The sequence below is a fragment of the Leguminivora glycinivorella genome, chromosome 25 (genome assembly GCF_023078275.1).
Source record: "Leguminivora glycinivorella isolate SPB_JAAS2020 chromosome 25, LegGlyc_1.1, whole genome shotgun sequence".
Classification (NCBI taxonomy): Eukaryota; Metazoa; Arthropoda; class Insecta; order Lepidoptera; family Tortricidae; genus Leguminivora; species Leguminivora glycinivorella.
Window position 1 is genome coordinate 4,136,335 of NC_062995.1, and position 17,407 is coordinate 4,153,741.

Genomic DNA, 17,407 nt, shown 5'->3' on the forward strand with positions numbered 1-17,407 from the left:
TAAGTCCGCCTACATTGTATATTACTGACTCTGTAACTGTGTCTCTTTTGTTTCCTTTATGTACAATAAACCTTATACATACATACATACTGTAGTGTAAGTATTATGCCTTATTACATGTATACTCTCTATGTATCATTAGTCTATGATATTAGTATATAAGAGCTGTATCCACCCATATATAGGATTGTAATAAAAGTCGTAAAGGTAACTAGCCGTTTCAATTACTTCCCACATCGCATACATATCGATTATAGGGTACTATTTTAGGTAATGACCTTTTAAATTTATTAGAAGCGCTGCCGACTTTATAAGGACATATATAAACCAAATAAAAACTAAAAAGTGACTAAAAAAGATTACATTTAGATCTAATTAACCCTTTAATGCATATTGTTGCCATTTGGCTACAATGCATATATTTTTAAATAAACTAGCCAAAATATAAGGTGGACGTTTATATATATTTTTCCTAGATCCTGCATCTAAATAACTAAATAAAAACATTATTTCCAACCAAAAATAAAAAAAATCATGCATTTAATTAAGGATTAAGATAAAATGGCGGAAAAGTGTGAAAAAACTGGATGACGGCGATTTTTAGTAAATTATTTGGGCAGATTTTTTCAGAGTTAGTAATTATTTTATGTTTAAATATTTTATCATAGGGGTTCCACAAATAGTGTACCTTTTTAATAGTAGTCATTTCTTTTAAATAAAACTTATCAATTACGATATATTTATATAAATAATATTTGGCCTATTTAACTTCTAACACTGATTTAGTATAAAAATCGATCTTAAATATTTTTTTTATTATTTTTCCCAGAGTCAGAAAACCATTGTCTATCACATATATTAATATCTCGTTAAAAGAATAATTCATGCATTTAAGGGTTAATGTTGTGAATTGGTACAAAAGCACTGAAAGTTTAAGTATAAAGCCTGAGTGGACGCTCGCAGCGGAGCGTTCGGCGGGGCGTACAGCGGGGCGGGGAGCGTGCGTCTACCCTATGTAGCGTCGACTCAGGACACTTGCATGAGCTTCAATTGTTTAAAATGTACGCACGCACCGGCCAATATGGGCTTCCACTCAGGCCTTACCCTAAGATAGTAAAACCACAGTATAATAAAGAGTACTATCGTACCACTCCCGCTCCCCGCTGCAAGTGCCGCCCACCCCCTCTCGGTTACCTCACAGTTACCGCCTGTCAAAAACGCGAACAGTCGACCTGTCATATCTCAGTCATACAAGCATGGTACGCGTTCACGTACACGAGCTTAGACTGTGTGCTAGGAACGCGCCTCTTTCATATATTTGATCGCCAGTGTCCGAGGTGCGCCTACACTAAGATAGTAAAATGGTAAAGTCGATTCAAGCCAAGACAATTCTGCACAGGTTCAAAAGTGACAAATGTTAGTGTACCATTTGACTGTGAAAATATTACTCCGTTTCAGACTTTTTACGGCATCTATCTTGGATTTCGTAGAAGGATCTTTACAGAACAGCCAAATTTAAAGGATTTAAACATAACTAACCAATAAAAATACAGAATAGTAAATACCTCAGTCATCATAGCAACTCCTTCGCTATTATCTCCATCTGATGCTAAATCTTCCATCTTGACATTAACTGTTTGTTCTTTTTCTGTTCTCGTCTCCATATTAACTTCTTCCTTCTTAGGACTTCCGCTGTCCATAGCTTGTTTAAATCTAACCTGACCTGCGTTTAAATCTACTCCGTCAATACTCAAAACGGGACCCGCTTTTAAATTTTTACAATATTTACATTTATTTACAATTTCTGTTAAAGTTTCTTCAATAGTTTCCTCTATTTTTACATCGGTTTCTGTTTTTATATCCGGTTGGTCGGTGGGTTGTTTATTTATGTTACATTTATCAATAGTTTCTTCTATTTCTACTTCGGTTTCTGTTTTTATACCCGGTTGGTCGGTTAGTTCTTTATTTATGTTACATTTATCAATACTATCCTCTTTTTCTACGTTTATTTTTGTTTTTGTATCTGGTTGGTCGGTTGGTTCTTTATTTATATTATCTTTTACGTTAATACTAGGGTCACCATTGTTAAAATTAAGAATACCGTTATATTCTACTGAGAAATAGTTGACAGTTCTAACTATTTGCTCTTTGTTAGGCTCCATGTTTTGAATAGAAGTTAAATCATTCATAAGATTTAAATTAGCTATGTATCTGTCGTGTGGAATGTTTGGAATATTTTCTTTATAATGGTCTTGACTTTGACTTAATTCAAAAAAAGGTTTGCTTCCCTTTTTTTCTTCGTTTTGTCTATAATGGTCTTGTCCTTGGCTTAACTCAAAAAAAGACTTCGTATTATTAGTTTTTGCTGGTGCCGCAAAATAACTCGCCAGTCTGTTCACGCCATCTGTCGCTTCAGGTTCTTGTGTTGACGATCCGAAGAAATTTATAGGGTCTGGTAATGGCACTGGTTTATTCTCCTGCATTTTATCTCCAATATTAACTTGAGGATTAACAGAGGTACGTTCCTTTGTAGGTTCTATACTTTTCTCAGCACCAGTTACACTTGCATCGGTATTTGTGCCAAAAGCACTAGTAAAATCAGGCAAATTTGATTCCAACTGTGGTTCTGGTTTGTTGTTAGGTTCATTTATAAAAGGAGTAATATTGGAAAATACTGTAGACGTCGAAGTCTCAGATTTTGTGTGGGCATCACTAACCGTTGTAGTATTCCTTGTTTGTGTCGATGTTTCAGGTACTTTTACAATTTCGTGTTGATTTCGACCCTTCGGTATCAACTCATAATGATCTTCAAAACCTGGTGGTATCCTTGCAATTGTCGGTGAAGTTAGTGATTTTCTTATATGCGTCTCAACGGCATAGTTACCTGTATCAAAATACGAAGGCATAATCGTATTGGAAATTGTCATATTGGCGAAATCATCTGTAGCATCATCATTTCCCTCAAGTTTCTTAAATCTGTCGACCCTATTTGTAAAAGTGTCTTTTACTTCGTCGGTTTTACTTTTAACGTCAATATTGTCATCATCAACCTCAGACGGTTCAATAACGAATTCTTCAAACACCGGGAAATCTTTACTTGCATCTTGTTCAATCGACTGGACATCTAGCACGCCCGTTTCATCTGATTTAGCGTCATCTGAATCTTCAGCCGGCGGAGCACTAGGGATACTCATTTGACTTTGAAACAATATAGGAGCATCCTTTTCAGGCACATTTAATTCAGTTTTTATATCACCGTAGTCAGATGACTTGTCAAAGAATAAATTGTTGTTAACAAATGAACCTATAGCATTGGGATTTGTTTTAAAAGTATAATCATGGTCCAAAAGGTCTTCGCCCGGCGGCAAAGGAGCTTCGACACGCCAACCGTAACTTGTTTCAATGTTAGAGCTTTCATTTTCATTTAGCAATTCTGCAGCTGAATGTATTTGCAACGTTTCTATAGTTTCATCAGCAATGAGCGATATTTCTGCGCATTGGTTGAGTGTATCAAATTCATCTGGAACATTTCGATTTACATCAGTTTCCCTCAAAGGTACTTCAACCGGGTTTGACAACTGTATGGGGGCAGTTATATTTTTAATCATTTGGTGAGTTAAGTCATCATCCTCGTGTACAGGTTGGTTTACTTCTCTACACGTTTCACAAATATCTAGATTGTCAGGTTGCTCGTTTTGCTCCGCGCACAAATTGTCATCGTCACAGTCTTCGTTGTCTAAGGTCATGAGACGTTCAGCAATTGACTGCTCGTCCACTTGTTCTTCATTAGAATTCCAGGAAACACATCCTTCACTAACACCGTCCGGTATCTCCAAAAAAGGGGTCTGTAATGGCGCATCAAACGCACTGGGTAATTCAGGAACATCTGCGTTTTGGAACATATCTGCGTAATTCATAGCACCACTTTTCTTGAAATCGATATTTTCATTGATATTAGGAGTGTCATTTATACCAGAGAAAATTGGTTGAGACAATTTATTTGGCGACGTGTTTTGTTGTCCTAAAGCCACATTTTCAAGATTTGTTTTTCCGTCATCTTTTAGGTGCAGATTTTCTATAGCTTCTGTTACATTTTCTGCACTTGGCATTTCGAACATTTTCGGAATACCACTTTCAAGACCTTGGAAGAATGAACTAACACCACCAGAACTTGTATCATGGTCTATTACATTTTCTTTACCATAACCAGTATTCGCAGGGTCAAAACTACTCCATATATTTACTTCTTGTGCAGATTGGTTGCCAACAGTAAATTTTATTTCTTCATTAATATTACTAACTTGTGCTACAGTTTCCTTATCATAAGTGGTACTCAAAGAATCAAAAGTGCCTTGCAAATTTGCTGTTTCTCCAAAACTTGTGTGAGCACTAGATGTTTGTTCACGAGTAGCGCTATTATTATCTGTTACACTATCCATTTTAGCTCCAGCACAAAAGGCTGTTGTTGCTGATATTGCTATAGGATCATACGTACTCTGTGTAGTATCAGTATATACGCTAGACGTTTGCCCAAGAGTAAGGTTATTTTTATTTGCTGTATTATCTTCATTAGACCCAAAACCAGTTGGATCATATGTACTCTTTACACTAGGTGTAGCATTCGTTTCAACGGTAGATGATTGATTTAAAGTACTTTCACTTATACTGTGTTGGTCAAATCCTGTACTCGTTTGGTTATATGTACCCCATAAATTAGCTTTTTGCGAAGATTCAGCTGCCACCGCAGGTGCTGGTGCAAGGGTGACATTATTATGATCGACTGTGTAATCCTTTTTATAACCGGCAGTAGTGGGGTCATAAGAGCCCCATACATTCACTCCTTGTGAGGTTTCGGTGTTTCCAACTGTTATCGGATTATTGGGATGTTGACTATAACCTTGCTGAACAGACAAATTGGTCTGGCTATAACGTTCTGTGCCGTAATTTGGTTGCGAATAATAGCTAGAAGTAGAATAAACATTATGTGCTTGTTGGTTGTAATAGTCACTAGCGTTAGGTATAGATCCTTGTCCGTAAGTAAAATTATTTTGATGGACGTCATAATTATAAGGTTGCACTTGCGTGTCCGGACTGGGTACGAATATTTCTAAACCTTGATTCTGACCGTAGTTAGGTTGAGTATTTTCAATTGTCTCCGTTTTTGCCGCATTATATCCAGGATCAAAGAAAGTCGTCACGCTATTCTGCAGCTTGTTTATATCTATTGACGACAATTTAGATTTTAGAGAGCCTATTATTCCAAATGCGGATTCTTGCTTCGGAGGTTCATAAGCATCTGGCTCTTGTCGAGATAAGTCAAACGTAGTGTTATAATCATAACTAGATCCGGTTGCTGGATAACTGGTGTTAGATGGTTGGTTGATATCAACAGGTGTAAAGTTGTAAAATTGTTGTCGATTGTCATTATTTCCTGGGGGCAAAATAGCTGATTGAGTTGATGCATTTACAGTAACAGTCTCAGGAGTAAACAATTCTGCCTGCCCTGTGTTAGATGCTGGTGCTGGTGTAAAGACAGCACCTTGAAAATCAGTAGTAGCTACCGGCGTCAACGTAGGTTTTACATTGTTACTAATAGCACCGACACCTTCAATAGGCCCTGAGTAGTATTGTGGCCTTTTCTTCGTCATCCTGAAATTAGTATTACCTGAAGCCTTCGGTGGTTCTGGAATTTTAAGTGGCTCTGCTACAGGGGTTGCCCCCAGTATTTGTTGCAATTGATCGTTTGTTATATCTCTCGACAGTAAAGATACATGCTGATTAGGATTAAATATCTGTGGTGCAGTTGGAGGTGCTGCGTTTGAAGCAAGTCCTGAGGTAGATTGATTTTGTAAATTGGAAGTAGTCATCTGTGTTGACATAGATGACGATGATGCTGCCGTGTTTGGAAATAGAGGAATATTTGTGGGCGGTGGTATAGTTGGACCAGTCATTGGCGGTGGAATTATAGATTGTTGTTGACCTCCTGGGGTATAAAATTGCGGTGGCGCTAATACAGATTGAGCACCTGATGTTATTGAAGATTCTGATTCTGCAGTGGGTGGACTTCCAAAAGAGGTTTTCGGTGGTGTTGGTATATTTTCTGTTACCGATGATCCTGTTGCTTGTGAAACTATTGCAGAAGTATCAAATGCATTTTCCGGTGGGGGTGGTAAATTTACTGGATGTATTGTTGCTTGTGTATCCATGGTGGGTGGAGGCTGAACTGCAGTTTTTGGAGGGGGTGGTACATTTCCAGGTACTGGAGGTACTGTTGCATGTGCCTCGAGAGGCGAAATTACATTTTTCGGTGGAGGCGGCAGGTTTGCTGGTACTGTAGTTACTGTTGCATGTGATGAGATTGCAGGAGGAGCAGCAAATGCGTTTTTCGGTGGCGGTGGGAGGTTTTCAGTTGCAAAAGTAGGTACTCCAGATGAATCGACTTGAGGGTTTGCTAAAGACGCCATTGGTGGTATATCTGTTGATAAAACGGAACTTGGGACTGAGGTAGACATCGGTAGAGCTGATGCTTCTTGCGAAGTATAAGTTGAAGGAAAACTGGTAGGATTACCCATAAACGATGGTTGCGAAGCATTCGGTGGTGAAATCTCTGCTGCCATCGGTGCTGGTACAAATATATTACCAACCGCAGCAAAAGCTGGTGCTTGATGACTTATCGTAGGTTTATTAGAACCTATTCTCCTAGCGACAGATGGTGGTAATATCGTCTTACCTACATTAGGTGCACTGTCTCTTTTCGCTAAATTAGAGAACATTGGCGGCGGTGGAATTATACCATGTTGGTTAGATTCTTGTGATATAGCTATATTTGCTTCTTGCTTTGTTTCAAATACATTAGTTTTATCGTGTTCGAATGGAATGTTTTGTGTATTACTAAAAGCATTAAAATCTACATTAGTTTGACCAACATCTGTTGGGGGCTCTGGCTGGGGGGTAAATATTGGCTGGTTGAAAGTAGGAGGTGTGTAAGTCGGCCTTTGGGCTGATTCTCCTGAACTCAGGCCAGGTATTTGAGCGTATTTCTTCTTTGTCGTTAGACGGAAATTTCCAGGACCTGAAACAACGAAATACATATTTATGAGATATTTTTATTATTTAAAGGCCGTTCCACACATCTCGGACTGAATCACTGAAAGTTGTAACCAGTCGGCGTACTATGCTTCCAATTTTATCACTTGTCTATGTGGATAAAGTATTATTATTATCTTTTTATAATCAAGCATCAGCAATTCAGCATCAATCATTAGCATCAAGTTAGACATCATTTTATTGGAATTTTATTTGATTGATTGTATTTTTTATTTAATTTTTACATAATTGTAACAATGTTTGGCAGTGTATGATTAGTACCAATAAATGTATCTATCTATCTATCTATTCGTCACGCTTTGGCAAGTATGTGAGTGTGAGAATGACAGATGTCTTATCCACGTTGATAAGTGATAAAATTGGAAGCATAATACGCCGGCAGACATTTTCACAACTCTTCCAGTCATTTCGGTGCAGTATGGTAGAAATAAAGGAATTTTCCCCTCACTAGCTCGGAAACACGTGTTTTGTCCTTTAATACCAGCGGGTAAAAACGCATTTTATCCACTAGTGGGTAAAGTAATTTGACCTTGAATAAAGTCAAATTAACTGCTTTAAAATTTATAAAAGTGGGTGAATCTAGTAATAAAGATGATTTACCACCTGTGGAACTACTGGAAACAGTGATAAATGCATTTTTTGCGTTGTAGTTTCCTCGCTATATTGAGGGGAAAAGTTTTGTGTTACACTCGGGTGCAAATGTATTTTACTTCTCGTGTGTTAAAAAACTCGCAAGTTCAGGATTCTATTCTCAAACCACTCGCTTCGCTCGTGGTTCAACTATAGAATCCTTTCACTTGCTCGTTTTTCAATTCCACACTCGGCGTTAAAATACAACTTTGCCCCCTTGTATAACAAATAACTATTATACACGCGGTTTCTAGGTAGATAATCAATTAATACATTTTACTGTTAGCACATCTCGGACACTGGCGATCAAATATATGAAAGAGGCGCGTTCCTAGCACAGTCTAATCTCGTGTAGGTGAACGCGTACTATGCTTGTATGACAGGCCGACTGTTCGCGTTTTTGACAGGCGGTAACTGTGAGGGAACCGAGAGCGGGTGGGGGCACTTTCAGCTGGGAGCGGGAGAATAATGTGATAATAAGTTGCTTTAAATAACCATCGAAGTGTAAGAATTTTGATTTTAAGTACAAAGCAAAGTAGTTATAGCCATCCATGTAAATATGTCAGTCATGTAAGTGTGTCGTATTGTAAGCAAAACTAAGACCTGCGTATGTTAGGTACACAGGTGTCACAGCTAGGTCCCTCATACGGTAGTAAAGCTGTCATTAATGTCATTAGCAAGACAACTTGTGTATAGCGACTAGTTTGACACGTTTCCATTGAACTACTCGTACGATCGTTTGACTTGCTTGCTCGTACCAAAGAGGATCGAGTATTATAAAGAGTTACTGTCAAAGTAAAATGTGTAATCACAGTGCATAGACTGCCATCTCTCGACAAAAGCTTAAAACTTTTGAACCTCAGTTTTGACAATTTGGCCCATATTGTTAGCTTGATATGTGTTAAACTGACAAATTTTAATATTAGCTCCATCTAGCCGAGCGTTCCTCAAAGGTGTAACGCCATCTAGGCCACCGTACCTTTTTCTCTAGGGCTTTAAGGTACGTTTTTTTCTTAGACTTTATCCGTCTATACGGAGTTACATATAATACATATGTCTTTGTTCGTACATATTTTGTATTTTCATCCACGTAGACATAATTTTTCCTGCATGTGTACCTACTGAAAAATCATATTATTTACTTCTCCAAGTTTTGAGCCGAAAAAACATAACGTTTGTACTTTTGATACTGCCCAACCAAAGTATTGGTTTTAATTTAGGCACATAATTCAGTTTTCTGGTAATAGTGATCTATTAACTCGCACAGAAAGACGGATAGATGGTCATTTAGATAGAAGAAACAAGTTCATCGATTTGTATGGCGTTTGAGCGTGTCAGATTTTGTACTGAAGTTGTTACCTACTTGCCTGTGATTTTAAAATATGTCTCAGGTCCTAGTGTTCAAAATTTTTGTGCTGTTGCAATTAAATATCACGTAACGAGGCATTTTTAATGTTTTTGTTGACTTCAACACAAAAATTGACGCCCGAAAGCTGCAAGCTGCGATTAAAGACGGACAACTCAGTGGATTTTACTTTCATTTTACACGCTAAGTAGATACATTTGCTTGATCTATGGTATATAATATGACATCTTCCCAGAAATAATCCCAGAGGAATGAAATGGACGATCAGACTACTTTCGTTACTTTTTTGTTGTTCTAATTTTCTTCTTTTGCTAATGACAAAATTACTTGAACTAACTATAGTTAGATAATTCGCCAATAACCTTTACTTAAGTCATTAATGTTATTCTCTAAGCGCTTTGTTATTTTCTTCATGTGTACAATTATATACCTATATTATGCTGTAGGTCACATAATGATTTACTTTACTATTCGGCTACTTGCCAAACAATAACGTAATTGTTTAACTATAACATAATAACCCGTCACCACACAGGCAACCAGGCCTGTCAGGCAGGCCTGTGTGGTGACGGGTTAAGAATTTCACCACCCCCTTTCTTCCCGTGGGTGTCGTAGAAGGCGACTATGGGATATGGGTTAAATTGTGCCGTAGGCGAGAGGCTGGCAACCTGTCACTGCAATGTCACAGTTTCGTTTTCTTTCGGCCCCTTAATTTCCAAGAGTGGCACTGAAGCTGTAGTAGTTTCATGTGTTCTGCCTACCCCTTTATGGGATACAGGCATGATTGTATGTATGTATATATAACATAATAGTTAACGCGTATAATTTTATACGTAAACTCAATATATCAATGTATGTCTCGGTGAGAACTGCTGTGGAGGTAAATGCATGTTTAACATATACTTAAGTTAGTTTTTATACAAAATTATGTACATTTCACTCTGTTTGTTCTCCTAATCAATAAATAAATAAATAAATCTGTGATTGAATGGATACTATAACGCGGTCTCATAATACACACCAGTAAACGTCAAAGTACCGCATGACAATGGACACATTCAATCTCCTCACCTCAAAACCATTATTCACCATTATTTATATACTACTTAATAACAAACATTATTATATCAGCTATGATGCTTTAAAGCCTCGTTGCAAAAAAGTATTTTTATAGAAAAAAATACGTGCTAGTTTTACGAATATTTACTTTTTATGTGAAAATACATTCAAAAAAATTACACATTTTTTTTAAATGGCGAAATTTGCTTGACGTCAAATAACATTTTATCTTTATTTTTTCCTCAGAAATGCGTAGTTAAAATCTTTCGGTTTCCTCATGTTACACCGTGTATAGCCGCCTAGAGACCTATAAAGAAACCTCTCATTTCATTCTTCTTCGTTTCTTTATTTATGTTATATAATTATATTATGTGTATAACAAAATATATATTTTGTTATACACATTGTATATGTTATGTTTCTGTTTTATACGTTTACTAGCTTTTGCCCGCGGCTTCGCTCGCGTTAAAAAGAGACAAAAAGTAGCCTATGTCACTCTCCATCCCTTCAACTATCTCCACTTAAAAAATCACGTCAATTCATCGCTCCGTTTTGCCGTGAAAGACGGACAAGCAAACAAACACACTTTCCCATTTATAATATTAGTATGGATTTTGAATATCTAAATTTAATTTGTACGAGCAAGTTTTGTAGCTCGATTATTAATAAAATAAATAACCGAATCTGTACATGTCTAAATAAAACCTTTTGCGATGTACCTAGCCCTATCATTAGCTCAGAAGGTTACACAATGACCCCACACCGACCCGCGTTACGAAATTCGGAATAATCATTGCAATTATAATACTACCATCGTCCATACAGCCATAAACTAGCTTTTGCCCGAGGCTTCGCTCGCCTTCAATTCGAAAATATATGTTCTGTCAGTAGGTTAACACACACACACATACATTTTCTCTAACACGCCCAAACATAGTTTTTGTATAAGTGATCATACGTTCTGTTTAGTTATAAGACCTAGTTATTAGTTTTCTGGGTGCCCTGAAAACCAGTGCCGCGTCTATTAGACACGGTATTCGCTAGGGTTTGCAAAAACCGGTTAACTTAAAAAACCGGTTAATAACCGAGACTTTTCCTTCAAAACCGGTTAACCGGTTATTAACCGGTTTTGAGGATTTTTAGTAAATGGCCGTAATACGCAATAATTACCATTACTTTTAAGAATTCTGATGTTGATGATATCGTAGCAGGTATTACTTGCACGATGAAGATCATTTATCTCCAGTTTTTTAAAATTTTGTAAAATGCGGAAATTGCAAAAAAAGGCTTGTGTGGTTTGAATGTGACGTCAGCTTTGCGTTTTCTAGGCATGTGGCGAAGGTCTACAGCTCCCAGAGCCCCTAGTAATACAAGCAATTGATGTAAGAAAACCAAGATCTCCATTTTACCTTTCTTTTAAAAAATATAGTTTGAAATATACGGTAGACTCCAGTTACAACGACGTTCAAGGGACAGCTGATATTACGTCATACTAACCGGATGTCGATGTCGTACAAAACGAATTTAATTTCTTTTAATTAAAAATAATATCTACATCTCTATTACTAAACCATTTCAATCAATAGGTTTATTTACAGGGTATTATTATCATAGTATTAATACCTTATTTTATTGTGACTAGTTTAGTTAGAAAAAGTCATTTTTAGTATGCGTGCTTGCTCATAATTTGTAAACTTGTAAAGCTAGTTTATACGCAAACGAAAAATACAAATTGGGTTCTAATTAGCTTATAAGATTAGACTCAAGGTGAACAAATTGTTAAAATTTTAAAAGTACTCCAAAAAGTTACATGGCCACAATGTCATCTTGCTACTTGTTGTAGGCAAGACAGGGGGCCGTGCTCGGGTGGAAGTAGCTTTGTTTCCTCAATTTACTAGTAAAACTAAAAACGTTGTCGCTCGTCGTTGCAACCGGACTTGACGGACGGATTCTGTGTAAAATGTGTCGTAAAAAGCGGCTAGTCGTTAAAATCGGAGTCGTAATAAACGGATGTACTTTCATACTATCACATACGAAAACCAAATAAATACCTGTGCTTATGTCGTTGTAAGAGGTTGGACGTTAGGTCTATGCGGAGTCGTAATAAACTAACCGGACTTTGTATAAAATGTATAATTGAGTAGACTCGGGACTAATTTTTAAAATAAAATCATTACACATAATTATTTTTAAAATCGGGACTTAATCGCGTATACATATTAAACTGACCTCCAACGTTTCGAGGACGGCGTTGTCCCCGTGGTCTCGTGATGGTCGGTTGTATGTCGACAGAGTAACATCCCTAGTGCGCAAACAGTTCAAGTTGATAATCAAAACCAAGTGCGGGTAGTTCGAAAAACTCGCGCGGCTGTCAGAAGGTGTTGATGTCATTTCAAGCCAATCTTCTCCGAGACCACGGGGACAACGCCGTCCTTGAAACGTTGGAGGTCAGTTTAATATTTATACGCGATTAAGTCCCGATTTTAAAAATAATTATGTGTAATAATCGTGAAAGTTTAAATCAGTGTTTTAAAATCATTACACATAATAATGTTGTCAATGAAAAGTAATGAATAAATCTTTATTATTACAAAACATTAAATAATTACGTATTTTCGAACCTTTTTATGGCTAATTTTCCAAATTTTGAGAAATAAATACAGTTTCGGTTATTAACCGGTTAGAGACTATAAAAACCGGTTTTTAACAAAGGCCAAAAAGTCTCGGTTAACCGGTTTTTCGGTTAACCGGTTAACCGGTTTGCACACCCTAGTATTCGCTGAGTGGCATCCTATTTGGTGTACTAGTTATTAAGAATTATGTACTTGTTTTTATTATGTATCTGTATGCCAAATAAATATATTCTATTCTAAAATTGCGGAATGCTTCATACATACTGCCATCCCCCCATTTTAGAGAAGCGGGGGATTAGAAATAGACAAAAAGTAGCCTATGCCACTTAAAAAATCACGTCAATTCGTTGGTCTGTTTTGCCGTGAAAGACGGACAAACAAACAGACACACACTTTGCCATTTATAATATTAGTAAGTATGGATACTATAAATTGCTAGCCATTATTGTGCAGATATAAGGTGTATCTATGATCAACAAAATGTGATGAAGTTCCAAATCACGGGTGATCATTAATCATACGAGCGTAAATTTTTGACAAAAGTTTTGATACTTTATGATGATTGTGACGACCCGGGTTCGAATCCCGGTAAGGGCATTTATTTGTGTGATGAGCACAGATATTTGTTCCTGAGTCGTGGACGTTTTCTATGTACATAAGTATTTGTATATTATGTATATCGTTGTCTGAGTACCTGCAAGGTTGCAACACAAGCCTTCTTGAGCTTACCGTGGGGCTCAGGCAATCTGTGTAAGAATGTCCTATAAAATATTTATATTTATTTTATATATTTATAGGGATTAGGAATATAAATTGCTATTAGGCAGAGTGGCAGGAGGACTAAAATGTTAATGGAATGGTGGCCGCTTACAAGTGCCCGGCATCCAATGGCTCGTTTGGTAGACGACATCCGGAAAATTGCGGGTCTCAACTGGATGAGACTAGCCCAGTGTGCGTAGCCGAATGCAGAGACGCTCACGATAATATCTCTTTCGTAGCTATCTATCTCTATCGCTCTTGCGTATTGGCGCGACAGAGCCAGACTACATTTCTGCGGCGTTTCGGTGGCGTTTCGCGTCGCAGAAATGCCATTCGGCTACGGGGCCAGGACCGGGAGAAGTGGCGTACTAGAAGCAGCAGCGGCTGGTCCATACAAGCCGATTCCCAACGGCTTGCCTAAAATTGATTACTAGTAAAGTAACTATCTAATGTTAAGGTAGGTTTCTTTTTGCTCAATATTGCCTAGCATAAATTTTCACCAGCCGCCACTGATTAGAAGAGAGGCCTATGCTCAGCAGTGAGCGATGAAGGGCTGATATGATCATGAATATCATGATGCTGAGGGATATAATATAAGTATTGCCAAAGACATATGTAACTCCGTATAGACAGCTACAGTCTAAGAAAAAAACGTACCTCAGAACCATATAGAAAAAGGTACGGTGGCCTAGATGGCTTACACCTGTGGGGAACGCTCGGCTAGATGGCGCTAATATTAATCATCATTCATTTGGGGTCGGCGCAGCATGTCTTCCGCTGGCGCTAATATTAATATTTGACATTTTAACACATATCAAGCTGAGAATATGGGTCAAATTATCAAAATTGAGGTTTAAAAGTTTTAAGCCTGTGTCGAGAGATGGCAGTCTATGCACTGTGATTACACATTTTACTTTGACAGTAACTCTCTATAATACTTGATCCTCTTTGGTATTACGTATTCTAGGGGTTGCTTCAAAATCTAACTCACCAGAAGTCGGCGGCTCCTTTAACGGTGGCGGTCTCTCACTAACGCCCACCAACGGCACCTCGACACCTGTTTGCATCTCGCTCACACCCCTATCTATCTCGCTGACACCCGCTATCTCCTTCTCAGGTCTCTTCATCAGCATATTAGAGAAAGACGAGAATACAGCACTAGCGACTTGTGGTAACACTGTTGGTAACTGGCTAAAATTCTGTGCTATATCTGCAGTTATACTCTGGGTTGCTTCTTCATCATTAATTTCTTTGTCATTAAGATTGATCTCTTCTAAATTATCCTCTTTCTCTATATTAGTTTCGATGTGACTATTCAAGGGGGCGCTGACGTAGGTGGTTCCTTGGAGGCGCGCGAAATATTCGTTGACGTCGAAATCGTCTTTTGGAGGGTTTTGGGGGGCATGCTGGATGGGGGTGAATGTGTCGCCTGATGGGGTGGGGGTGAAGTGAAGTGGGGCCTCGGGCTCTGTAACAAAGAGATAATTATTGTTAGTTATTACCAATAAATGAATACATAGTATAAATAAATCGTAACATAGAGGGGAGTCGAATATGAGTTATTGACGCTTCTTAATAAATACCTATTAAAGTGACAGACAGACGTACATAATCGCACCATAAGGGTTCAATTTGTACAGAAGCGCTGGTGGCCTAGCGGTAAGAGCGTGCGACTTTCAATCCGAAGGTCGGGGGTCGAACCCCGGATCGTACCAATGAGTTTTTCGGAACTTATGTACGAAATGTCATTTGATATTAGCCAGCCGCTTTTCGGTGAAAGAAAACATCGTGAGGACACCGGACTAATTCCAACAAGGCCTAGTTACCCTTTAGGTTGGAAGGTCAGATGGCAGTCGCTTTCGTAAAAACTAGTGCCTACGCCAAATCTTAGGGTTTAGTTGACACAGAGGATCCCAGGCTCCCATTAGCCGCAGCAAATGCCGAGATAACGCAAGGAGGATGAAGGGACACCTTACAAAGATCAAGCTAACCAAGCAGAGCTACCGGGATTTGAACGCAAGACCATCGGCTTAGCAGGCAGCGTCATTACCGACTACGCCAGATCGGTCGTTCAAATCATACGATATTATTGGTACGGAACCTTAAAAAGAGGTGTTGCATGCTTTTAATAGAGTTGAAATTCTGTCGGAGAGTAAGGTTGCCGAGAGCTCATCGAGGGCACAGTGAGTTAGGGTCGCGTGTAGGTAATACCGGTATTGAAGGCGTCCATAGACTACAGCCGCTTACCTTCAGGCGGCAAATATAATTGGTTTCCGCCAACGTACATAGTATTAAGACGCTGACAACACCCTATGACCTTGACGCTAGCGTACACTGTCTATTCGTATGGGAGTACAAGTGTTGTAAGTGAGAGCGCGATGTCACTAAAAGAGGGCGGCTAGGTACGAAAAGTACGGAAAAATATTAAAATAAAATAAAAAGATGCATTATTTGTACAATATATTTCGTTAGTGTTTTAGATATGTATATTTCTTTTATTGTAATTTTAATTATAGATAACGAAGTGAATAATTGGACGACATAGAACCGTTTAATGACGAACTCGAGACCAGTCTTTGCAATTTTTTTTTATCGAGCCGATTTCATTAAATCGTGTATCGAGTACGTCTATGTTCGTTGAAATATAATGAATAATAACATATAATTTACTTGGCTTACTAAAACTAATAGTTTGCCTTAAAAAACTGCGCAAGTAACATCAACTTTGCGCAATTGGGTTTTGTCAGCCTCTTAAAAAATAGTTGAACTATTTGGGCAATAAGAACTGTCATTTCACTTCAGTATATATTTTCAAAGACATATATAACTCCGTATAGACAGATAAAGTCTAAGAAAAAAACGTACCTCAGTACCATACAGAAAAAGGTACTGTGGCCTAGATGGCATTACACCGTTGGGGTACGCTCAGCTAGATGGCGCTAATATTAATATTTGACATTTTAACACATATCAGCTAAGAATATGGTTCAAATTGTCAAAACAAAGGTTCAAAAGTTCAAAGCCTGTGTCAAGAGATGGCAGTCTATATGCACTGTGATTACACATTTTACTTCGACAGTAACTCTCTATAATACTCGATCCTCTTTGATATTTTTAAGCAGTAATATTTTGCCGACTATACTCGTAAATAAAGCAAACAAGGCAGGAGTGAAACCGGCACCCATTGGCTTATCATCGCGACATGATTGACTGTACCACTTTCGCGCAAACTGTCACTAATTGTGGTACACTCGCTAACACAATGTTTAACTATATTCTGCCGACTAAGATAAGTCGCACGCCCGATCAATTCATAAGACTGAAGTGACAAAACGTAAGTTTAGCGAAAAAACTAGAAACTGTAGAACTCTAATATTTGTATTCAATCAATAAAAAAAAAAATTTTTTTCCCCTCACTAGCTCGGAAACACGTGTTTTGTCCTTTCATACCAGCGGGTAAAAACGCATTTCATCCACTAGTGGATAAAGTAATTTGACCTTGAATATAGTCAAAATTTTCTGCTTTAAAATTGATAAAAGTGAATGAATCTCGTGATGACGATGATTTGCCACTTGTGGAAGTACTGGAAGCAGTGATAAACGCGTTTTTTGCGTTGTCTATAGGTTACGGTGACCGCTTTACATCAGGCGGGCCGTATGCTTGTTTGCCACCGACGTAGTATTAAAAAAATGAGTGGGTGAATTAGTGGAATCAACCTGAGCACAAGAACTTCGTCCAACTTTGGCATCATGTAAAATAAGCAAATATTTTTCTAGCCACTTAGATTAAGAAATACACTGCCCGTTTAGATATTGTTGGGCAGGCGTGGTATTTCGGCGGTTCCGGGGCAAC

General features: G+C 38.0%; 2 protein-coding genes across 3 annotated transcripts in view; both read right to left on the reverse strand.

The window, feature by feature from the left end:
- Nucleotides 1–6,929, reverse strand: part of LOC125239381 — a 58,266-nt gene extending 51,337 nt beyond the window's left edge. For both annotated transcript variants that reach the window (XM_048146947.1, XM_048146946.1), the window contains exon 1: nt 1,566–6,929. In XM_048146947.1, the coding sequence (XP_048002904.1) occupies nt 1,566–6,773 (5,208 nt within the window). In that variant the 5' untranslated portion in view covers nt 6,774–6,929. The remainder of the gene's footprint in view (nt 1–1,565) is intronic.
- On the reverse strand, nt 6,788–15,841 carry LOC125239507. The gene is made up of 4 exons (XM_048147120.1): nt 15,802–15,841; nt 14,546–15,022; nt 6,927–7,072; nt 6,788–6,808 (listed from the first exon to the last, which is right to left on the reverse strand). Exons 1-4 carry the CDS (start codon nt 15,839–15,841, stop codon nt 6,788–6,790), a joined length of 684 nt encoding a protein of 227 aa, XP_048003077.1.
- Nucleotides 15,842–17,407: the final 1,566 nt, after the last annotated feature.

Excerpts from the sequence above, each read along its gene's own strand:
- LOC125239507 (XM_048147120.1), bottom strand. The coding sequence starts at position 15,841 with ATGTACGTTGGCGGAAACCAATTATATTTGCCGCCTGAAG. Across the intron at positions 15,023-15,801 it reads ATTATATTTGCCGCCTGAAG|AGCCCGAGGCCCCACTTCAC; the intron begins GTAAGCGGCTGT and ends TCTTTGTTACAG. Across the intron at positions 7,073-14,545 it reads AAAGGAGCCGCCGACTTCTG|GTCCTGGAAATTTCCGTCTA; the intron begins GTGAGTTAGATT and ends TCGTTGTTTCAG.